The sequence below is a fragment of the Sarcophilus harrisii genome, chromosome 1, assembly GCF_902635505.1.
Source record: "Sarcophilus harrisii chromosome 1, mSarHar1.11, whole genome shotgun sequence".
In the NCBI taxonomy this organism is placed as follows: domain Eukaryota; kingdom Metazoa; phylum Chordata; class Mammalia; order Dasyuromorphia; family Dasyuridae; genus Sarcophilus; species Sarcophilus harrisii.
In genome coordinates, this window is record NC_045426.1 from 87,603,943 (window position 1) to 87,630,099 (window position 26,157).

Below are 26,157 nucleotides of genomic sequence, written 5' to 3' on the forward strand. Positions count from 1 at the left end.
AGGAGACCAAGTGATATCAGTCATGCTAATTACAACCAGGACTAAGGTGAGTTGTTGTTCTCTCTGTTTTTCCTTACAGGCCATATTTTTGGAGACAGAAGAGAGGAGCCTGTTGACTACTTTATTGTAACCCTGAAGCCTTACGTGGTGGGTCTGCAAACGGGGTTCTTTTTCTGGGTTAAAAAAGGATAAAAAGGTACATAGATACAAAAAAGACATCAGTTTGACCAGAGAAGAAAAGTTCAGAGGAATTAGTAGCAAAAATAGAAATTTCTGTGCAACTTGTCAATACAACTATTCTGCATCTGGATTGATCAAGTTCTGGGCATGAATGGTTATAAAGAAACACATAATCTAAGATTTGGCCTGAGATTCAGAAAATTTGACTCTGGATCCCAGTTTTTCCTTCTTACTTGTTGTGTAACTAGGGCAGGTAACTTCTCTGTTCTGGGCTTCAGTTTCCTTATATATGATCCATGGTTTTAAATCATGATAGTTCAGTAATATCTGAAAATTTTGAAGTTGACAATGGGGATCTCCCTGACAACCATACTAATAAGCATCTATGATGATAAACTTTCTGTCCTGATTCCATTCAAAAAGCACTTAGTAGTCATTTCCATGCTAGGCACTGAGTCCAGAGATAAAAATGAAATGGTAATTGCTTCCAAGGGGGTTTATAATCTATTAGGAGAATAAGAACACACATGAGTAAACAAAATAATTTGAGGAGTTTTAACAATGGTGATGGGAGTGTCAAAAGAAAGCTTTGAAGAGGATGTGGCACTTGAGTTAAGCCTGGAAGGAAGATAAGGATTCTGTGGAGCAGAGACAAGGAAGAAAAGTGTTCCAGGTATGGGGCTGAGGGGTGGGGGTGGAATATCTGACTTTTATAAAGTGGGAGATGGAATATTGAGTTGTGGAAGTAATTTAAGAATCATGTTAGAATATAGATTATATGAAAGACTTTATTATTAAATAAAGTGAGAGACAGGTATGAGTCAGATTATGTAGGGCTTTAAATATCAGACTAAGAAGTTTATAATTTATCCTATGGGCAGTGGGGAACCACTCAAGATCTTTGAGTAGAAGAGTGACATGATAAAATATATATATACCTTAGGAGGAAGGTAAATTTGGCAATTTTGTGGTAGATGTATTGGAGAGGGAGAGACTAGTAGCAGGGAGACTGATTGAAGTATTAAAATAGTTCATTATTGGATGCCATTCTGTGTTAAACATTGCAAATATAAAAGGAAAAAGCGAAATTGCCCCTACCATCAAGAAGATGCATTCTTACAAGAGACACATGTACATACATGTACATAGATTTGTATAAAATAGAAGATAATTTTGTGGGGAGGTCAGAGAAGATACTCGCTGCTGGGGAACATCAGGAAAGGCTTCTTAACAAAGGATGACACTGAATGGATAGTAGGGATTCTAAGAGCTTGAGTTAAGAAAGGAGTGCATTTTAGGCTTTAAGCTAAGGAGATAGTTTTTATGAAGAACAAATAGTAAGAACTGGTTGGTTGGAAAGTGGAGTATAGGTTTTAGTTTACTTAGTAGAGGTTTGAGAAAAGAGCAACAAATTTTGCAATTAAGAGCTTATCGGTAACTTTGAAGAGAGCAGTTGCATTTGAGTGATGATATTAGAAACTAAAATTCAGAGTGTTTACAAGGGAAAAGAAATGGAAGTAATGAGTATATACAGTTGTATGAGTTTGACAGCTATGCATTTGGTTGAGAGAGGGAGGAGACACATAGGACACTAGTTTGAAAGGTTGGTAGGGTTTAATGAGAGTTTTTTTAAGAAAGGAAGAGATAAAGACATTTTCTAGGCATCAGGGAAAGAACCAAGAAATAGGGAGAGGTTAAAGACCTACAAGGTGAGGGAGATCACAGTGGGAACAATCTGTTTAAAAGATGGGAGCTAATGAGATCAACGGCACTTGTAGAGAGCTTTGTCTTGGCAAAAAGAAGGACGAACTCTTCTTCAGACCGGTGTAAAAGAGGAAGGAATGTAGGAGGATGTCCAGGGATTGTGAGAATGAAAGCAGGGGAAAACAGGAAGCTCTTGGTTACTGAACTCAACTTTTTTCCCTAAGTTGTTAATAGTACAGCCAATTTTGCATATCCCAAGTACCAAACATAGTGTTTTGTACTTAATATTTATGGAAAGAAAATGTTGAAGTCCTAATTTGTTGAGTTCAGGTCATCTGGTCACTTTTCTGAAGCAGTTTCTAAAAATGGCTTAACATAGCTCTTTTCAACAATGAATGGCCTGATTCAGCCCAATTCTAATAGACATGTAATGGAAAGAGCCATCTACATCCAGAAAGAGGATTATGGGGACTGAATGTATGTCACAACATAGTATTTTCACCTTTTTGTTGTTATAAGCTTGTTTATTTTCTCACTTTTTCCTTTTTTGATCTGATTCAAAATTGCACGTTTAACATATATTTTGGATTACTTGCTATCTAGGGTAGGAGGAAGGGAGAGAGAAAAATTTGGAATATTTAAGTTTTGCAAGGGTGAATGTTGAAAACTATCTTTGCATGTATTTTGAAAAAAAAAGTTATTATTTTAAAAAAGATAAAAGTGGCCTTAGTACCCTGCCCTTTCCTGGTGTTTCTGTGTTCATTCATTTGACATCTCTGGCTTCTATCCCCATCACCAGCAGTGATTTTCCCCCTCCTGGCTTCCCAAATTCAGTCAGTGTCATCATCCAGATCTTCCAGAGTAAATCTCAGAGTTCTTTTTAATTCCTCTAGTTCCCACATCTCCCAATAACTATTCAGTTGCCTAGTTCCATTATTCTTTCCTTCTAACATTTTTAGCATCTGTCTCTTCTCTATTGCCAACATCTTAGCCCAGCCACATCACTCATTCAGAGGCAGAGTGGAAAGAGTGCTGGCCTTGGCATCAAGAAGACCTGAGTTCAAATTCTACCTCTAACACTATCTTTGTGACAATGGGTAAGTCACTTAACCTCTCTGAGCCTTAGTTTCTTCATTTATAAAATGGGGCTAATAGTATTTTTAGGCCCTGTTACAGAATTGTCTTGGAACTCAAAAGAATGTTTGTGGAGTACTTTGCAGGTTTTAAAGCACTCTATAAATTTCAACCATGAGCTAGTTTTTCTAGAGGCTATCAGACTCTCCCCCAGCCATCTTGAACATTTTTAGCAGATTAATCTCTCATTTTATTCTGATAAAAATATAAAAATCTCTGATTCTTCAGTGAGCCATAAGCTTTATCTTGAGAAGGCAGCAGAGAGACAATAGAAATGTGGAACATTATTTCAAACTTATACTGCACCTTTGTTTTAATCACTTATAAAAAGCCTTGTTTACTTGTATTAGCAAGGCCATGTGGAGCCCAAGGGACTTGTCATTTAAAAAAAAAACAATTATATATAGTTTTTCTGTACATGCCATTCATGATAATTAATAGTCTTTGTTCTCTTGAAATGTATAAAAATCCCTCTGTGAACCTTCCTCTTTAAGAGAAGATATACTTTAAATTCATTTCTGGCATCAGGACATCTCTTCCCTGCAGTATTTCAGGAAAGGCTCATTCTTAATACATTTGGCATTATGGATTTATTTCCTTGATAGGTCATGTATATAGATACCTTCCTTTCACACTGAAAACCTTCATTAGCTTCCTATAATCTTCATTTTGATAACCAGACACTTTTAGTTGGTATTCAAGGCTCTTGACAATCCAAACATCCTTTTTCTCTGGGAAATGGTTCGCTTACATAGTGTCCCTTCTCCATAATGTAAGAGTTCTTAACTTGGACAACTAGTTTTTCATTTTGAGCCCATTTTATGTATGTGCTTTAGGTTAAAGGCAACTTCCTATCAATCTAACAACCTATTTAATGGTCAATTTAAAAAACCTAAGTTAATGAAATAATATTTATGATATTTTACATCAACCTTGGAGGGATTGATTGAGCTTTCAAAGCATTACAGCTTTTTAAATGTAATTGAAAAAATAATATTTACTTTACCAAAGAAGTAATCAGTACCTGCTATTTGCAAGGTTCTATGCTCAGGCCTTGGCATGCAAGGTAGATTTAACATAGGCTTTACCTTTAGAAGCTTTAAATCTATTAGAAGGAAAGACAAGTACATAAGACATTGAGATATAAGGGAAAGAGATAAAAGCAAAGAAGTGGTCCAGGCAAAGTGTTATAAGAAATTTGAGGAGAGGGAAACCTGAGGTTTTATGGAAAGCTTTAGGGAACAGTTCAGCAGAAAGTTGAAGGACAGAATGAAATTCAGTCTACAGATAGCAGAAGAGTCTTTACCAGACACGGGAGGAAATATGTGTAAAAGCACAGAGAAGGAAGAGGCTAGATCACAAAAGGAAATGAATCGAAGATTCAATTTGTTTGGAACATAGGAGATACTAAGAGAGACAGAGTAAGAGGTAAAGCTAAGCAAATGCCAGAATTAGATTTTATACCTTATTGGGAAGGCAATAGGGAATTATTAAAAGTTTCTGAGTAGAGTAGTGACATGATCATAATAGTATACCTGGAAGCAGTTCAGAGTGGAGTTATGGAGTTGGGTGTCAAATTCATAGTAATTTATAGTAGATAAGGTCACAAAACAAGAGTCATGTATATGCTTTGTTTTATTACTGCCTATTCATCTATGCCAACTTTGGTTTTTACTTCTTTGCCTTTGTTTTTTTTTACTATAATCAAACCCTAAAATCATACCCTACCATACCTTTCTCATGTTGAACAATTTCCTGAGGCCATTTAGACCTACTGTGAAATCACCTTGTAGCCTTTATAGAACTTCTAAAAATAACAGGCCAGTCACCAATACACCCTAGTGTGGTGTTTTTCTTCTTTAAAATAATAATAGTTCTCTCTAGGGGCAGGTTTCTCGGGGAGGTTTTCTGGAGGCAGCCTTAGTTTCAATTACAAGTAAATAATGCAGCCAGGTGCTAAAAGTTCAGATCTTTTATTGTCTCCAATATAGCCCAGTTAGTTTTCTTAGAGGCCTCTCTCTCTCCTTGGTTCTAAGAGCTCTCGCAGCTTTGTCCTTTGCTTCTGCCTCTGCTTTCTTCAGCCTCCAGCCAGCACCAAGGTGGAAGACGCAATGGACTCTCTTGCCTCGGAAAGAGAGCTTGTGGGCTTCCTCCCAGAGTGCTCCTCTCTGACCCCTCGCAATGTTCGAAGTAACTCCTTGCCTGGGGCTGGGCAGCTTTCTGGAGAGCCTTTCAAGCCAGCTTTGGTCTCAGTGGGGGAAGTGCAGGAGCCCAGCCACCACAGCTGTGTGAGATGAAGTGAATCTGGTTGCGCCTCGAGAGTGGGCTTCTGCTGAACTGACCGACGCTCCCTTCTTCAATCTAATTCAGCTCAACTTCCCAAGAGAGCCTCTGTCTGTTTCTTATATAGGAACTCTTCTGAGAGAGTGGGATTATGGGTTTCTACCAGAGTGCTCTCTGGCCCTGAGAGCTTCAAGGGAGGTGTGAATTTGGATTATCTCATACTAAACCCTGAAATCTCCCAAACTGGTGAACTCCAATGAGTGCTTAAACACTTCTTGCTTATATGAGCTCTCTAAAGGTGTGAACACAAACATTGCTCTATCAGATCTACTTAGTACCTTGTTTCAAGTTCTGGCCCATAACATCTCCTCGAAGGATCAGATCAATCATACTGAACCATGCTAAATTAGATAATTATTGTCTCTATCAACTCTAATGACTTAACACTTTGTAAAGATTCCAACACCCTAGGACAGCCTATCCAGTTAGGAAACAACTTCTAGCTTAATGCTTGGGAACCTCCAACCCAGAACTTAGTTAACCAAGCCAAACTCCTAGTACTGATTACATAGGTTGTCAGTCCCATTGCCTACATAAAATTGCATTGATGTAGATACATTCAATATTCCAAAAATTCCTATTAAGAGAAGCCCACCTTGAGTTACATATTTTTAAATAAATTTTTGTTACTCTGAACTTGATAAATACCAACAAACAGAAGCATTTTTATTAATAAAACCAAAGAAAAATGTTACATAAAAAATGCAAATTTCTCATGTACAGCTTACCAATGTTTTTAAAAGACTATAGTACATTCAGCATATTTATTCCAAAACTGTCCTGACTATTAGATCTCTTCCTGTTCCTAACACTAACTTCCTAACTCCAAATCTCTCTCTGTTCTCATCTATACATTTGGAAAACCACTTTATTGACTGTCTTTTTTAGAATATCAGTATCACTATTGTCCTCTTCATGCTCCCAATTGTCCTTCTACTCCTAAAAAATTTTAAAACCTTTATAAGCATAGGCCAGCAGAACAGAAACATATATTGACCATGTCAGAAAAGATAGTTTTTATTCTATATCAATAGTTTCTCATCTCTCTATAAAGCTAGAGCAAGTATATTTTAAATTCCTCCTCTGAAATCATGATCATTTTATTCATCAGTGTTCTTAACTCTTTCAAAGTTTTTTCCCATTACCGTGCTTTTGTCATTGTATAAATTGTTAACCTGGTTCTCAGTGCACTTTTTATCTGTTCAGGTCATTCCATGTTCTCTGAATCCATTCCTTTTGCCTTTTTTGACAGTGAAGTAGTATTTATTATTGACTGAAATTAAAATTAAATTCACTATACTATATCATTAAATTCATATATCACAATTTGCTCAGCCATTTACAATATAATGGGCAATTTTCATTGCTTTGCTGCAACAAAAAATGCTGCTACAACTATATGTGTATTTATGCAATTTTGCCCACTTTATTTTATCTCTTTGGGATATAAGCTTTTTAGTTATATTACTTGATCAAATATTATGAACAGGTTAGTGAATTTGATGGTTCCAAATTCCTTTCTACAGTGGCTTACCATTATACATCTCCACCTACAAATGCCTGTCCTTCCATAGCTCCAACACTTACCATTTTCCTTTTTTGTCATTTTTGCCAATCTGATGGGTATGAGGGAGAACCTGTTTTAAATTTTTTCCTTTTCTCTTATTATTAGCAGTTTAATTTTTTTTTCACATAGTTGTTATTAGTTTGTTTTTCTTAAGTTACATTGGTACTTTTCAATTCTGGTCATCATGAAAGTGCAAGAGAAATTTATGTTGAAAGAGAGTCTGGATTCATGAAGGTAATGAAATTGCTTCTGATACTTGGACAAAAGAGAAGGCACCAATCAGTTGAAATTAGATGGCAACTTACATAATTCCAGTTTCTCTACTTGTATGATAGAAAAGATGTTTAGTGGAAGATTGCTGGTTATTGGGGCTGAAATCCTGATTCTGAAATTTATTATTAATGTAACTTTGCATAAATAATTTCCCTTCTTGGGCCTTAAAGTTCTTATCTATAAATTGGAAATGATCATACTACCTCCTACTTAATGTTGTTCTGATGAAAGTTCTTCATCAAAGGGCTAGAGAAATGGCAGCTATTTATAACTCCCTCAAGTAAAAGTCCTGAGGCTCCAAGAGTGGTAGTTCCTGCTTGCCAAGTAAAGTGGTAGTTTGGCTAGCTCCTTGATCACCCACTTGTGACAGCCACAAGGCTGCTAACCACTCTTGATCCTGCCCTGTTTTCCTTCTGACTTTCTCCCTCTAACATTGCATCTGGATATAAGTTCAGACTCTATGCTGCAGGACATTGATCACTCAAGTTCCTTATATTGGCAGGGTTTTTTGCTTCTTCTTTGGTATCATCTATAACTTCTATACATATGCTAAGGAGGATCCTATCACTGAGAACATTGGCTTTTCTCCTGGAAGACATCCAACCTCAAATCAGACCTGGTGGAATAGTATAATAACTAAGGCCCAGAGAAGTGACTTGCCTGTGATCACATAGCTAGTTAATGACAGAAATGGGGTTAGAATCCAGCTTTGTTGACTTCCTTTTCCAGTGTCAAATTCTTAGATTCCTTGAGAGTTCCTTGTCCATTTGTTCTCCTTTACTTTTCCTCATATGATCTTAGTGTGTGCGCATTTCCTCACACAAAGTATACCAACATTTTTGCATGTGTTCAGAACTTTTGATGCTCAGAATGATATTATAGATTTTATCTACTTCCCATGTTGCTGCCGTTCTTTCTCTTTCTAGGACAGTGTGAAGAGAAACAAGACTGTTTTGGTGCTTCAGGAATCTGTGGCATTCAAAGATGTGGCTGTGTATTTCACCCAGGAGGAATGGAGGCAATTGGACTCTATTCAAAAGGATTTATATAGGGATGTGATGCTAGAAACATATAGGAACCTAGTGTCTTTGGGTAAGATGGTTTTGTCTTATGCCTTTCCTAGGATTTAGTTGTTTTAATTCCATGTTCATGGCTTTGGAGGTTCTACAGTTGAGATTTGGCTCAGGGTTTCGATATCAGAACTTCCTAATCACTTTTTATTGTTTTTATCTCAACCACCTAGCATTTTAAAATTTCTTTGTTCTCTTTTCCTTTTTTCTATCTCTTCCCCTTTGTTTTTATCTCAATGTAAAACAAAAAGTCCAGCAAAATAAAAAACAAAGTTGTATGTAAAATTCCAAATTCCCAATTATCAATTGTGGTAATCATTAACAAAAATAATTACAACATCTAATTTACTCATTGTTTCTTTCTACTTTCTGTTAGTGTACTTATCTAATTGTACTGTCTTTGGTATAATCATTGTGTAAAGATCCTTTTTGCATTTTCTTTCCATACTTGTTTATATTTGTGGTGCTATAATACTCTGTTATTACATCAGTTCATTCAACCATTTTTTAAGACAAACAATCTTTTCCCATTTTGTGTTATTATAAACAATGCTACTTTGAATTTTTTTTTTGAGAGGGAACTGGATATGCATTCTTAGGTACTCCTTCAAAATCATCATAAACAGAAGTGTTCTAATTCCTTTTTCTGATCAGGAATCCCAGTTTCCAAACCTGAAATGATTTCCCTGTTGGAGAAGGGAGGGGAGCCCTGGATTCTAGATCTCCAAAGAGCTGAAGAAAGAGAAGTCCAAATAGGTACTTGGTCAGGTAAAGAATAGTGATATTGGAAACTGTGAAGTAATAGCTAACCCAGCAGATCAGGGTGGGAGGGCAATCTCAGCATTTTGTAAAGGAAGTTGGGGGGGAGGGGGTTGGTTTGGTTTGGGTTTTTTTGTTCACACTATTTTGTTGGTCATTTTGGTCACCCTCTTTCTCTGCATTTGATTTCTATGCAAAGCCCCTCCAAGTCTACCATCATTTCCCTTTCCCTTTTCCTAGTCAACTACTTCATAAATAGTCATTTTATGATTTATCTAATCATATACTCCTATTAGACTTAATATTACATTATAGAAAATTTCTATCAGCAAAGAGGTTATGAATATTTTCATTTTTCCTTTCTTTCAGGATGGAAGACTAAATATATAATCAAAGATTCTTTTTTTTGAAGTAGAATCAACAGATGCAAGGGCACGATTCATAGAAGCTATTCCACAGGGTATTAGATTTGGAGAATTTATTGTTGAGGACAATTTACCAAGGAAACAGGAAAACTTCATGGGAGAAACCCAAGAAAAATGCTTTTCAGAGGAGAGATGTTTTAAGCAAATGAAATTTACCCATAAGAAATCATCCACAGGGGAAAGAGACTATGAACATAATGAATATGGGAGAAATTTTCTGAACTCAAACTCTGAAATCCATTCAAGATTTGCTATAGGAAAGAGAATCTATAAAGTTGGTATCAGTGGGAAAAGCTCCACACAGAATTCAAACCAAAATAAACATCAGAAACTTTCCAAACGGAAGAAATCTTGTAAGTGTAATAAATGTGGGAAAACCTTCACTCAGAACTCATCCCTTACTCAGCATCAGATTATTCATACTGGAGAGAAACCCTTTAAATGCATTGAATGTGGGAAGGTTTTTAGCCAGAGCTCACTCCTCACTCAACATCAAATTATTCATACTGGAGAGAGACCATATAAATGTAATATATGTGAGAAAGCCTTTAGCCGTAACTCATTCCTTATTCAGCATCAGAGGATTCATACTGGAGAGAAACCCTATAAGTGTAATGAATGTGGGAAGGCTTTCAGTCAGAGCACATGCCTTACACAACATCAGAGAATTCATACTGGAGAAAAGCCATATAAATGTGGTGAATGTGGAAAAGCCTTCAATCAGAATACATGCCTTATACAACATTGGAGAATTCATACTGGAGAAAAGCCTTTTAAATGTAATGAATGTGAGAGAACATTTCGTAAACATTCACAGCTTACCCAGCATCAGAGAGTTCATACTGGAGAGAAGCCCTATAAGTGTTATGAATGTGATAGAGCCTTCAGTCAAAGGACCCGTCTTACTCACCATCAGAGAATCCATTCAGGAGAGAAACCATACAAATGTATTGAATGTGGGAAAGCCTTCTTTCAGAGCTCATCTCTTACTGAACATCAAAGAATTCATACTGGAGAAAGAGACTATGAATGTAATATATGTGGGAAAAACTTCCCAAAACACTCACACCTTGTTCAACATCAGAGAATCCATCCTAGAGAGAAACCTTATCATTGTAATGACTGTGGTAAAGCATTTAATCAGATTACATGCCTTACTGAACACCAGAGGATTCATACTGGAGAAAAGCCGTTTAAGTGTAATGAATGTAAGAAAGCCTTCCAAAAACAGTCAGCACTCATTCAACATCAAAGAATTCATACTGGAGAGAAACCATATAAATGTAATGACTGTGGCAAAGCCTTTAGTCACAGCTCAATTCTTACTCAACACCAGAGAATTCATACTGGAGAGAAACCTTACAAATGTAATGAATGTGGAAAAGACTTTCGCAACCACTCACATCTTACTCAGCATCAGAGAATCCATACTGGAGAGAGACCATATAAATGTAATCAATGTGGTAAAGCCTTCAATCAGAATGCGTGCCTCACTCAACATCAAAGAATTCATACTGGAGAAAAACCCTTCAAATGTAAAGAATGTGGAAAAGCATTCAGTCACAGTTCTTCCCTTTCTGAACATCAAAGAATTCATACTGAAGAGAAACCCTATAAATGTAGTGAATGTGGGAAAGATTTTCGCAACCATTCACACCTTACACAACATCATCATGTTGGTGAGAAACCTTATAAATGTAGTGAATGTGGAAAAGCCTTCGGCCGGAGTTCAGCCCTTATCAGACATCAACAACTTCATAGAGCAGAGTAATAAATGTGGGGAAGCTACAGCTAGATTTGTCACTTTGCTAACAATACATATTTAAGACATCATAATATGAGAAATTTGTCTCAAGTTGTGATGATGTTTTAAAGTATGAGAAAAAAGGGCTCTTCTTTTCCTTATTTCTCCTCAAAGCATTAGCTTCTATCAGTAAGTTATTGAGATGACTTTGAAACTTGTCATTGATTAACTTTGAGGTTAATCATTAATCGTCTGATCGGAATATTATAAATACATACAATATGTTATATATAAGTATATGTTATATACACATACTGCACAAAAACTGAAGGATTTAAAAAGTTGTAGGAAATTTTATTATGGCTTGAGTAAACTATCCCTATTTATATATTATTTTTATTTTAAAGGTTCATCGTATGGTAATTGTTTGGGAAACACAAGTTATTTTTCCTCTAGGTATATTGCTAAGATTGATAATTAGGTTCCCAAGACTAGTCTGCAGAAGGTACAAAAGTCTTTTTAATGCATAACAGTTTAAATATATGTTTATACACAAATAATGAGAAATATAACAAAAAATTTTGAAACATTAATTAAACAACTTAAGATTTTTGTATGAATGAGTCTTTAATAATGTTTGAGAAAAAGAAGGTTTAGATAGAAGAACATGAAAAGTTAATAGATGAATAGAGATTATGAAGGACAGGGAAGTTTACAAAAACTTGGAAGTTGATAGCTACTATCATGTCCAGTATTCCTTCAACACTTGTCATTATTCTCTCTTTCTTGCAGGTATCACACTATTACTATTACCCCTATCAAACATGATCCCTTAATCAGTACTGTTTATTCCAGTTAATTAGTTTGGCTACCTATTAGTGCTAAAAACAAAAAACAAAAAAACCTCATTTCTGTAGCATTTTGTTTTTCAAAGTGATTTTCTCAAAAACCTGAAGTAGATTGTGTATCTATCCTAAACCTTTTTACAAATGAAGGCACTGAAGTTCAGAGATTTGAGTGATCTGTATATAAGGTTACAGATGTCTGCACAAAATTAATCAGTTGCCTGATTGTCTTTTTTTTTTTTTTTTTTTCTGAGGCAATTGGGGTTAAGTGATTTGCCCAGGATCACACAGATAGGATGCGTTAAGTGTCTGAGACAAGATTTGAACTCAGGTCCTCCTGACTTCAGGGGTGTTTCTCTTTCCACTGTGCCACCTAGCTGCCTCTGCTTGACCTTTTTTTCAAGCAGGCTTTGATAATAGGGTTACAGAGCAACCTTCACTATACTAAAGCCTCATCTGTTTTGTGTCTTTCTTACCTTTTTGTTTCTTAAGCCTTGGTTTCTTTATGGAAATTTATGCTTATATTCTATTATGACTAAGCTTTAGCTTTGAGGTTGTCTCATTTCTATCATGTGCATCTTGCTCTACCCTAGACACTGACTGGCTCCTTAACATTCTCTTTTCCTGTTTAATGGACAACCTTCAGCTGATCTCAGGGAAATAAATCCTAGAAATCAAAGTTAACAGAAAAACCCTGACTAATCAGAAATTAATAAAATTCTGGTGCTTGGAATTAGGGCCACTTATTACAGCAATTTGAATGAAGATTCTCTTATAAGTTCTAGTAATTTTTAAATAGATTTGATAATTTTTTCCTACCCATTTCAGCTCTTATATTTAACAGGACAAGTCTTTTGAAATGAATATATGTAGTAATTGAGTTACTAGGAAATTCAATTACTAGGAAAGGCTAAAGAAAATCCATATATAACAATCACTCAAATCTTTTTAAAAATACTCATTATATGAGCAGGACCAGGAGATCATTATATACTTCAACAACAATATTATATAATGATCAATTCTGATGGACCTGGCCATCTCCAGCAATGAGATGAACCAAATCAGTTCCAATGGAGCAGTAATGAACTGAACCAGCTACGCCCAGAGAAAGAACTCTGGGAGATGACTAAAAACCATTACATTGAATTCCCAATTCCTATATTTTGCCTGCATTAAAAAGACTTTTGTACCTTCTGTAGACTAGTCTTGGGAACCTAATTATCAATCTTAGCAATATACCTAGAGGAAAAATGACTTGTGTTTCCCAAACAATTACCATAAGATGAACCTTTAAAATAAAAATAATATATAAATAGGGATAGTCTATACTCAAGCCATAATAAAGTTTCCTACAACTTTTTAAATCCTTCAATTTTTGCACAGATGTTGTTCAGACATCTGTAACCTTATACAGATCACTCAAATCTCTGAACCTCAGTGCCTTCATTTGTAAAAAAGTTTAGGATAGATACACAATCTACTTCAGGTTTTTGAGAAAATCACTTTGAAAAACAAAATGCTACAGAAATGAGGTTTTTTTGTTTTTTGTTTTTTTGTTTTTAGCACTAATAGGTAGCCAAACTAATTAACTGGAAATATTTTGGATTTCCTTCACAGGCTAATTGTACAATATTTCAGAGTCTGATTCTTTTTGTACAGCAAAATAATGGTTTGGACATGTATACTTATTTTGTATTTAATTTATACTTTAACATATTTAACATGTATTGGTCATCCTGCCATCTAGGGGAGAGGGTGGGGGGAAGGAAGGGAAAAATTGGAACAAAAGGTTTGGCAATTGTCAATGCTGTAAAATTACGCATGCATATATATGACTTGTAAATAAAAGCTATTAAAATTTTTAAAAAATAAAAATACTGGGGGGCATGCTGCCTTTCAAGTCTGAATTCAGATTGGGATGGTAGAGGGTCAGTTTTAAAGATAGATTCCCAGTTTTCTCCTTTTATACAGAAAAAAAAAATACTTTTGAACAGTGTTGGAGAGGTTTTCTTGCTTTTGGGGGATCCCACAATGATACTACCTCATCTTCCAAATCTATGCTTTGGGAGTTTTGAGCATTGTAATTAGTTGAGAGAGAATGAGAAACTTGGGACTGGGATATAAAAAGTCCTATCTATGGGTGTTGGGCACATACTTTTTTTAATTGAGCACCTCATTAGTTAAAAAAAAAAATGGAGTTTGCATTACCAAAATCCATATATTAAGTTATTTATAAATTATATAAGTAATGATGAACAGTTTATTGAGTAGGGGAGAGAAATAGACCTGAACTATAGGAAAATCTGGCACCTGTTTAGATAATGGATTAGAATAGGTAAAGATTTGAGAAAGGAAGACTAATTAAGAGGCTATAATAGTCCAGGGCTCAGATTATGAGGCCCTGGATTACGGTGGCACCAAAGTAAGAAAAAAGAACAGGACAGAGACAAAGTAAAAATGACATTAGGTAAATGAGTAGAAACATGAGTGTGAGATAAGACAATATACAAGAGATAAGAGAAAGAAAATATTAATAGGGATATTTCGAAGGTGGGTGGGTTTGGGGAAAAGATAATGAAAATTGTGATCCAGATCACAGTCTGTTCATGTTTGTGGACTTGTAGCTTTCCCAAAATTTAAAAGTGAAGCTTTAAACTAGTTTTTGCTCCTAAGCATTCAAAAAGGCATCTGCCATAGCCATGAGGTAATCTAGAAGTAATACCAGAATTCTCTCAGTAATACCTGTAGAACTACTGTGTGTGCTTGGATGGTGTCATCTGTTTCAGAATAGGGAAGATTAGGAACTTGTACATCAGAGGAAGGGAAAGCCACAGCTTATAATTAAGAACACTTGAGACTTCAGTGAGTTTTAGGGATGAAAACAAAAGGCTGAGAAGCAATGAAAACTCTATAGGTATGCAGTAAACTGTATGGGCACAAATCTTAAGAGAATTATGTCTTTAAAATGTCTAGCTAAAGGCACGAGGATGACCTAATTAGACATTTTGAGAATCCTGGCCAGATAACCAAAGAACAAAGGAACAAAGTTCATAACTTCAGCCTCCAGCCTCTAAAGCAGAGATGTCAAACAATACAGCATAAAAACCATTTCTGCTTGACCACAATGAGCTAAAGTATGTAAATTAATTTCTCTCAGCCTATTTCCTCATCTATAAAATGGTGCTGCTAATAGCACACATTTCATTAACATTGAGATTAACATTCACTGAAGGGCCATTTGCTCAAAAATTTTTATATTGGAGGATCTTGCATATATGAGATGGGCCAGCAGGTGTTTGGCTAGAACTAAAATATACCAAAAGACAAGTTCCTTTGAAAGATGATTATAAGATGACTATAGGTACACATCTTACACCTTCCTTTCATTGCCTATCAGAGTATATTTTATTCTACCAGGAGGATTTAGAAGAGTGTGAGAGGAAAGGAAGCAGAGGCAATTAGTGCAGACAATTCTTTGAAAGACAGTAAAATGCTGCTAGTTCAGTCATTTGGGGTTTTCTTGGCAAAGGTACTGAAGTAATTTGCTATTTTCTTCTCCAACCCATTTTGCAGATGAAGAAACTGAGACAGACAGGGAGAAGTGATTTGCCCAAGGTCACATAGTAAATGTCTGAAGCCAGATTTTTTAAAATAACTTTTTATTGACAGAACCTATGCCAGGGTAATTTTTTACATTATCCCTTGCACTCACTTCTGTTCTGATTTTTCCCCTACCTGCCTCCACCCCCTCCCCCAGATGGCAAGCAGTCCTATACATGTTAAATAGGTTACAGTAGATCTTGGATACAATATATGTGTGTAGAACCGACCAGTTCTCTTGTTGATCAGGGAGAATTGGATTCAGAAGGTAGAAATAATCCGGGAAGAAAAACAAAAATGCAAGTTTATATTCATTTCCTAGTGTTCTTTCTTTGGGTGTAGCTGTTTTGGTCCATCCTTGATCAATTGAAACTAAGTTAGATCTTCTCTTTGTTGAAGAAATACACTTCCATCAGAATACATCCTCATACAGTATCGTTGTTGATGTATATAATGATCTCCTGGTTCTGCTCATTTCACTCAGCATCAGTTCATGTAAGTCTGAAGCCAGATTTGAACTCAGGAAGATGAGCCCTGTGACTCCAGACCTGGCACTCACTTCACTGTTCCACCTAATTTCCTCTAGGGCAGTAAAGTTTGCTGAGGTTTTTTAAGGATGGAAAACCTTGATGGTATGTTGTAGCCTGAAGGAAAGTAAACCAATAGATTAGAAGAAATTCCAATTAAATTTTAGCTAAAAGAAAATAAAAGTATTGTGCTAGAGGGTAAATGCAGGGAGGTTTGTTTGGAGATGCTAAAATAAAGCAAGAGACAATGGATAAAGTTAAAAGACTTATGAAAAAATGGAAAAAGTTTGGAATTAGGGTTAGTATTAGGGAAAAGAATTTATACTTACACTTAACCAAGTTCCACATTAACATTCTATACACTTGACCATCAAATAATGGCTGGTTTATATACTGAATATATTTTCTAGAAGAGATGTAGAAGAATCCATCAAGTCTTAGTAAGCATTCACAATATACTAGTCACTGTGATAAGCTCTGGAAATACAAAAAAGAGGCAAAAGACAATCCCTGCCCTCAAAGAGCTTAAAATCTACAGGAGACAATATACAAACCAATACATAGAAAGCAAACTAAAGATGGGATAAAGAGAATTTACAGAAGGAAAGCACTGAAATTGCAAAGTTGAAGAAGCCTTCCTGAAGAAAGTGTTATTTTAGTCGGCACTTAAAGGAAGCCAGGAAGATCAGTAGTTAGCCTGAGAGAGGAAAAGCATTGCAGGCATGGGTGAGAACTAGAAAGAATGGAATTGAGATGGAATATCATGTTTGTGAACTACCAGCAAACGAGTATCAAGTGTTGGGAAGTAAGGTGTATAACTGGAGCATGAAAGGTTATGAAGAGATTTGAAAGCTAAACAGAGTATCTTGTATTTGCTTATGGAATGATTAGACTAGTGATTAGATGCATATGTTTTAGGAAAATCAATTTAGTGGTTGAAGGAAAAATGGATAGGAGTGGAAAAAGACTTGAAACAGACCCACTAGCAGGTATTGGATTAATCCAGGTGTGAGATAATGAGGGCCTGCTCCAAGTTGGTCTCAGGATCAGAAGAAAGAAGGATCATATTTGAGAGATCTTGCAAAAATAAAATTGACAAGTCTTGGCAATAGATTGGATATGATTTGTGGGGGGGGGGGGGTAGTAAAGAATCTAGAGTAAAACTTAGATTTTGCGCCTGAGGGATTGGGAGGATGGTGTTCTCTGCAATAATAGGAAAAATAGAAAGGGCTTAATAAGTTCTGTTTTAGATACATTGTTTAAGATGTCTACTAGACATCCAATTCAATATGTCTGAAAGGCTATTAGAGATGCAAGATTGGAGATCAGCAAAGAGACAGGGATGTCTCTAATTGCATCTCTAATTCCCAGGAATAGGAAAGATATATTTGAGAATTGTCAGAATAAAGATGGTCACTGAACCCACAGGAGCTGATGAGATCCCCAAGGGAATTGTTCTAGAGGGAGAAAAGGATCCAAAACAGGACCTTGAGGGACATCTGTGGTTAGATGGCATGATTTGGAGGAGGGTCCAGAAAAGGATTTAGAGGAGGAATGGTCAAGTAGGAGAGAGTGGTATCCTGAAAACCTATAAATATAAGGAGAAGATCAGTGTCAAAGGTTGGAAAGCAGTTCAAGGGGCATGAGTGTTGAGGAAAGGTCCCTGGATTTGGCAAATGAGATTAGTATCTTTGAAAAGTACAAGGTTTTTTGTGGAATTATAAGATGGCAGAATGTAACGCATTAAAAAGAAAGAAAAAGTGGGGGCATCTATTAGAGATGACCTTTTCAAGGAGCTTAACTACAAAGGACAGAAGAGATACAGCATGAGAATGGGGACAGAATGATCAAGGAAAAGGGATGGAATGGGATCACTTGAATAGGTGAGGAGTCAGCTTTGGTAAAGAGTAAGAGCCAAATCATCAAGAAGAAGGAAAAAGTGGCAGAAGGTTCCTAAGTGACAGGGAATGAAAACTGGAGAAAAGGGAATTCATAGTGAATGGCCTCAATATATATATATATATATATATATATATATATATACATACACACACACACACACACACACACACACATATATATATATATTTGGTAAAATAAATTCTCTCAACCAAGAGAGTGACCTGGGAGAGAATTGAGAAGTCAAGGAATGGTACAGATAAAGAGTAGGATTATGGAAGGGAAGACAGAAGAAGAGGTGAGAAGCAAAGAGATTATAGTCAGATAAGGGGATTTCAGAATTCTTGAATATGGAGATGGTACATTTGTGGGTGATGGAAAGATTGTAGTTCATGGAAGGTGAGCTGGTTAAAAAACAGGGGAAGGTGGAGATCCTGGATGTGGCAACGAGGAGCAAAGAGTATCGCAACTCCCCTGCCTCTACCAATCAGCTGAGAAGGTGCAGCCAGAAAAGGCTGGGAAAAGGGCAGCCAGGTTCAGAAAGAGTTAATAGATGGACAAGAGAACGATGATAAAGCACCAGGCCTGGAATCAGGAAGACCTGAATTCAAACTCTGCCTTATAGGCTGCTAGCAAGTCTCTGGGCAGGTCCCCTCGCTCCATTTGCCTCCGTTTCCTCATCTGTAAAATAAGCTGAAAGAGAAAGTGGCAAACCAAGGAGCATCGCAGAGTGCAGCACAACTAAAACGGCTTAAGAAGCAGAGGGAGGGAATGAACAGGAAAAAAATAGACTGAGGCTTGTCGCCTGTAGAGCAGGCGTCCAGAAGACACAGCAGGGGGGCCGAGGGCTGGCAGTGAGGACGCAGCGGACCCTGGGATGATCTGGGTGCTGTGGCCGGCGTGAGGATGCCCGGGATACCCCGTACGGGAGGCGCTGCTCCCGTGCCTGCGGCGGAAATGCGGAGAGACGGGGCTCTGTCCCGGAGGTCTGGGAGACAGGGCAGCCCGTGTTTGCGCTGGCGCAGATGCAGGCGGTAGCTTTGGGGGGCGGGGGATGCCCAGCCGGGCCCGCTCGGTCCTTTCTGCGGGAGCCTCCTCGCACTTACGGGGCATCCCGGACACGGACAGCCCCCGAGCCGCGTCCCGGGGCTTCCTTTGCTTTACTTGGAAGTGGAGCCACGAGGACCCTGGGCCGGGGAGAAGGATGTGTCAGCCTTTATACTACCGCTGCTACAAGTTTCACGACCCCCTCTTTTACAGATAAGGACCCCAGACAGGGAGAGAGTCACGTGACCAGTCATATCCCTAAGGAGTGTCAAGAAGGCCCAACCGAATCCCGCCTCTGGGAAAGGAGAACAGGAAACACCGAGCTGAGAAAACCTCCCGAAATACTAGACAAACTAGGATGCTAAATGAATTTCCCGCCCTGGTTTTTATTTCCGGGTCTAATCCGGGTTCCCGGATGAGGTAATTCCGGTTCTGTGTTCTCAACAGGAAGCCCCGCCTGCTCCTGCCTAGCGTTCACGTGACATCGGTGCCCCGCCCCAGCGCGGCTTCCACTCTGACCGGGGATGACTGCGTAGCCGTGACGCCGCGGGTGCTGGCCGGACGAGCTCCTCCCTCCCCCGCCCAGCCGGCGCCCGGTAGCCTGTGCCGGTATTTGCGCCATCTGCTGGAGGCACCCGCAGATGGGCGAGGGCCCCCTCGCGCGCTTGGTGCGTTGTCCTGTTATAACTCACGCCCCATCCCACTTCATCTTCTCGGGGGGAAGCTCTGGGAGACCCTGCATTTAGGGCCGTGGGGTCCAGAACTAAAGATCTCGGCCTAAAGCGCTTGCTGTGTGCTAGGCACCTTGCTAGCCGCTGGGGTTACAAGGAAAGGCAAAAAGCCAGCCCCGCGCTCCGGGGGCTCAGTCTCGGGGCAGCCGTTGTGCGAACAAAGGGGCAGGATAAAGAGGGAGCGATCCTAAAGTAACGGGAAGTAAGACCAGCGGCGTGGTCTGTGAAAGGGGGGCGGCCGCACCGGTCGTGGCCACCTGGTGGCCTGTTCTTCGTGTCTCGGGCCTGACGAGGTGCCCGCCACAGAGCAGACACATAACACATGCTTGTTGACACGGATGTAAGGAGCTTTGTTAAAGCGACAAGCCCTATATATGTGTGAGCCCGACTAACGATATTTACGTGGTGCTTTAAGCTTTGCAAAACACTGCATAAATACGTCATGGGTCCTTAAAATTACCCCGGGAGCAAGTGCCTTTATTATCCTCATTTTATGTATTAAAAAATAGGCTGAGAAATAGTGTGTGAATTGCCCCAGCTGGTTAATCAAGATTAAACTGAATTCCTAGTATGGTGATTTGCTTACTCCCTTAGCTTATCTGATTTTTTTAAAAAGAAGAAAATGTGGGGTTCAGAAATGGCGAGGGGTCCCCATTTAATAATAATAATAATGAAAAAAAAAAGCTGGAGAGATCTCTGGAAGCAAAGCAAAGTTTACTATACAGTTTCCCTAAAAGGGAGTCCTACCCATCAAGCAGCCAATCAAGGGAGGAAGCACCATCAGGGGGAGGGTCAACACTTTTAATCCCTAACGCAAATACCCCCACCCACCACTGACCCTCATCCTTATTGGCTGAGGATCTTAACATTCTAAACGGGGGAACTACCCAAGAAATGGAACTTGACCAATAAGTACATAGTTACTGCCCATATTTGACTGAAAGAAGGAGACACTGACGTCATGGGAGGATAGCAGGAAGGGGACTTGGGTATGCCCTTGACTCGATCTTCAAAGTCCTTCAGGCCTGTTCAAACTCTGAAGTAGATGAAGCCTTACTTGATTTTCACAACTGTCTTGAAAGATCTCACCTCATCTCCTTCAAAAAGAAACATAAAAAACAACTGAGACTTGGAGAGAAGGGAAAGGATTTGCCAAAGGTCAAAATAGCTAGTTAGTAAAAAAATGATCTTGGCCTTTACAAAGCTTCTTTTCCCAAAAGGGTTGGTGTTTTTTGGTGAGTTTTTTTGTACCTATATTTGTCTGTGTGTGAATTAAGAGACAGACTTTGCAGGACTCTTCCGTTTCAATGGGCTAGTACAAATGGGGATTGTGAGATTTTTGTGTTTTATTTTGGTCATGGGTTTCGGGGTGAATCCCCCCAATTCACTTTTTCTTTTTTTAGTGTGCACCAGGTCTAGTTTACTAAAAAGTGACACTGATAGGATTCTGATTGTTGCCTCCAGTCCAAACCCCCGAAGAAAACGTTGGAATCACTCATCCACAAGCAGACCGGCATGCTCTGTAACCATGTTATCTGGTTTAGATAGACCACAGAAATCAGTCAATAGGAAAGTAGCATCAAAGGGCCCCAGAGCAGGATATTGAATGGCAAACCACAGAAGGGACTTTCCCCAACTGGCTCCTGTGCACTTTCTTTGCTTTGCTGCCCTTGGGTGAACAAATGCAAGTTATGTCATTACCATACATTAATAGCCCCCCAATAGCCAATTCACTTTCAAAATCTGAAATCCAGTTTTAAGCAGGCCAGTCAGGAAGACCAAGAATCTTTTCTGTGACTTATTTCACTGTGCTTTCTGCTTCCACGAGGAAAAACTTTCTTTCCTGAGGCTTAAAATATCCTCCCTTGAAACACTGAAGCACTTCTGGTATTTATAATGGCTCACACTTATAAATGTAGTGTTTTATATTTTACAAAAGGACTTTTCTTAGAGCAATCCTGTTATGTAGATATCACAAGTATGATTAACCTGATTTTATTGATGGGGAAACAAACTCAAATAAGTTAATTGATTTTCTCATTGTCTCATACCTAATAAGTATTGGGATTCAAATTCCTTTCCAGATGACTTTCTACTATACCACAATGTCTTCCTCATGACTTCTAGAATAAGAGGAAGGCTTCTGAGTTGCCATCCCACTCCCCATCTCCCCAAAAAGGTAAAAAATGAAGTGGCTAAGTTAACCTAATAAACCTGAAGAAACTGCCTCTGGAAATTTCTCAAGTAATTGCATACAATGTCCTGCATCCCTTTAAGAAGATTTTTTGTGGAGAGTGTTAATGATTGTTTCTTTCTTTATGAAACTTTGCATCCAGGGAAGTAAAATAAATACATTAACATTTGAACCTGGAGAAGCACTGAGAAAGTGCATCTTCCTTCCCTTTACTGCAGAAGTGGGGCATGTTGAGGTGGAACATTACAGACTTAGACTTTTAGAGAAGGTTGCTGTATTGCTTGGTTTTCCTAAACTTTTTTTCTCTTCCTTTTTAACAAGAGGAAAAGTCATTTGGTGAAATGGTGAAGAGTTATATTTGGAAATGAATGTCATGTTAAAAACATCAATTTTTTAAAAAGAAAGGTTACAAATTTTTTTAAAAATTAATCAGTTAAAGCATTTATTTGATTATAATTTAGTGGTTTCTATACGTGGGCATTTTAACTTTTCTTTTGGATATGTCTATCTCTGGTGTACCTGTTTTTTTACTTCTACTTTTTAAAAAAGATTTATATTGACTTTTTTGTCATTACTTTCATTTCTGAATATATTTCCTTCTTTCCTGCCTAGAGAACCACTTCATATACAAAAATTTTTTAAAGAGAAGAAAAGAGGGGCAGTTAGGTGATACAGTGGATAGAGCACCATCCCTGAAGTCAGGAGGACCTGAGTTCAAATCTGGTCTCAGACACTTAATTCCTAGGTGTGTGACCCTGGGCAAGTCAGTAATCCCAACTGCCTCAAGAAAAAAAAAAAGGAAAAGAAAGTTCAACAAAATTAACCAATTCATCACATCACCTGAGTGTGATATATTTAAACCTCTACACCAATAATTTCCTTTTAAGAACAGAGGGTGATATATTTTTCATTTCTTCTTCAGGGAAAGCTTAGTCATCTAAGTACAGTTTTTGTTTTGTTGTCTTTCCATTTATATTTAGAGTAGGAAGGGACTACAGAGTACATGCAATTTAAGCCTATCATTTTTTAGATAAGGAAACTGAGGACCAGAGAGATTAAAAGATTTTTCCAAGTCACAGGTAGCAAGTAGAAGAGGTGGAATACAAAACCAAGGTCTCTTGACTTTAAGTGGTACATTCCATTGTATCATGTTGCTTCTAAATAGTATTTTTATTTTATTCATCTTATTAGACTATTTGAAATATCTACACTACTATTTACTTTAGGACTGAACATCTGGGGAGCTCACATTGATAAAGATTACATTATATTATATTATAATCTATATTATTATATACTATATATTTATATAATAATGGTAAACATATGTAATGTATATTATATATTAATATTTACAATATTCACAAGTAAAGTGTAGCATATTGGATTTCAGATTTATCTCTGTCTCTAAGGTCAGTTCAGTGAAAATTCCATATATATCTTGCAAGATTTGGTCCTGGGGAGGCTGTCTCTATGTAGAGGCAGCATGGTGTTATACCAGTGATAAGGCTTTGAGTTCTGAGCACCTAAGTGTGAACTGTGGGCCACTCTTTTGAACCTCAGGCAAGTCCAGTCCCATTGTCGCCTACAGCTTCCTTATCTGAAAATGAGCATTGTAAATTCATGATCCTCTGCACTCGTTGCATTAGCTCCTGGATGTGACATCTGAAACTATTCCTATCTGGGAAAAATAAAGTATATTATTAGAAAGACTTTTATGGGACAAGGTGTTGAGGTTCAAAAGAAGACCCTAAAAGGTTGGGGTCCCAGACCAGTGTCTTGAGGTATCTCAAAAGAATTTGCAGGCTTGAACTCATCTGCAAGTCAAGGAGCAAAGTTTATTGTAATTGTAAGGCCAATTGATGTGGGCTAAATTCCAAAAGGATTTAGCAAAGAACCAGGATAAAGAAGATAAATTTATAGGACAAAGTTAGAGAGACCAGAGCTTCATGCTACTTATTTGCTAATTTTATGGCTTATGGATGGGTTTGAGGGGTAATCTATTCACTATTATCTCAGGAATTTGGTTATTACTGACCAACAAATTATCTGACAATTAGTAATGTTTATAGAATTATCCTAAGATCAGAAAACTTTAGAATCATTGAAAGATTGTTAGACAATAGCACTCTAAGGTCAGGGGATCTCAGGATCACTGCTACATTTCCCCTAGACGCTATACCCCATCAAAGGGACATAGAGTTAAGTTGTCCATTTAGTTAAGAGATGCAAGTAATGATTCTACTTCCAGATCTGAAATTGCCCCCAGATGATTACTCTCAGTAGACTCCAAAAGTATTTGATGAGGTCTAGATTTGGGGTATCTAAATGAAATTAGGGTTCAGTTGTGGTCTAGTGGCAGGTTTGGGGTACAGGGAGTCAAATAGAGCTCCCCTGCAACTCCCTTGGATTTGGCACAAGGATATGGCGGTAAATGAGGTCTAGTATTGGTGCGAGTCCTCACTAAAGGCATTTATAGGCCCAAAAGCTGGATTGATAAAAGAGGTTTATTATTGGGTTTGGAAACAAGGTTAAAGCATAGTTAAGGAATAGGCGAAGGTAGAGATAAGGAGGGCACTGGACAGAGGGTCCAATGGACAGAGAGTCCTGACATGGCTAGCATGTTTGGGACCTCTGCAAAGAGGGGATCCCAGCGGGTCCCTTTTATAATGGGAGATTTAGCTAGAGGGGTTTTTGGGTGTAGCCCCAAAGTTGGCTCAGATCAGGATGGGGGCTGGGACAGGCCCAGATCTTCTATTGGAAATCAAAGGTACAGGATTTGTGAGTTAAAGGATAATTATATTAACTTGGGGGGTGGGGGGGAGGACTGGGTTGGGAATCACAAAGAAAGGAATCTTTCCTGCATCATATTGATCAGGATACACCAAAGTATAATGTCAATATTCATAAGAACACTGTCTTGAGTTGACCATAGTGTTCTCCTAAATGCTTCCTGAATTCCTATCTATCCTTTAAGGCCCAACTCAAATACTACTGTAGGAAATCTTCCTTTATCCCCTCTATTGATTTTGATTATCTCTTGTGGAATTCATGTAGCACTTGATTTTACCCCCTCTCTAATGCACTCATTCAACAATCTTGTGTATGTTAATATCTGTTTTTGAGTTTTATCCCCTATTAGACTGTAAGTTTTGTGGGTGAGAGGATTAACACTTATTTAAATTTTGTATCTCTCTACACCTAGCACAATGTTCTCACACATAGGCTGAAAAATTCCAGCCTGAACTGCTAGTACACTCCCTTCTCTTGAAGATTTCCTCTGTACTAAAATTATCTAATATAGCATTTTGTTGTCCCCAAGAGCTTCATCAATTTTCAGAAACAGTTCTTAAAATATCTCTAAAACCACATTGAATTAATAGAAAGTACCACAATATACCAAGTAGCCTTAAAATACAAGTGGAATTACTATATTGCTGCCATACTGCAGAAGCCTGTAAATTGCAATGTGAATGGTTCCCTTTTGTATTCAGTTTCCTTGTCTGTTAAATTGAGGTGATTGAAATAGTTCTCTAAAATCTATTCTAATTCCCTGTAATTCTATGAAAAGTCTTTTTTTTTTTTTTTTACCAAATAACTTTGAAAAACTTGGGAACTCTGATCAACACAATGACCAATTGCAGTCTCCAAGGACTCTTGATGAAATATGCTCCTTAACTCCAGATAGAGAAGGAATAGATCAGAGGGCAGACAGAGGCTTATGTTTATTCTATTTAGATCTTGTTGTACATAGTTGTTTTCATGTTATCTTCCCCATTAGATTATGAGCTGTTTAAGGGAATAGGCTGCTGCTTTTTACCTATCTTTGTATCCCTAAGCACTTGGCACAGTGCTTGGAACATTATGGAAACTTAATAAGTGCTCTTTGACTTAAACTTTTTAGAAATGAGAAAATGGTTCATAGAGCATCAAATAAATTAATCCAAGTGTGTAGAAATAATACTATAAATAAGTTTTTCAACTCAGTAATTAAAAATAGGTGACAGGAATATACAGATTTTAAAAAGTAGTCCATGTTCTCAGAAGGTTGAGCTTCTAGTTATAAATATTTTAAGGAACCTGTATCGTTGGCAGTTCATTTTTTTCTGAAT

At 37.7% G+C, this 26,157-nt stretch overlaps 1 protein-coding gene across 1 annotated transcript; it reads left to right on the forward strand.

The window, feature by feature from the left end:
* The first annotated feature begins 5,129 nt into the window (after positions 1-5,129).
* On the forward strand, positions 5,130-11,226 carry ZNF678 (zinc finger protein 678). Its single transcript, XM_031966502.1, is given in 4 exon segments — positions 5,130-5,270; positions 8,128-8,293; positions 9,713-10,486; positions 10,556-11,226. Coding segments are annotated over 4 exon segments (1,752 nt in total).
* Positions 11,227-26,157: the final 14,931 nt, after the last annotated feature.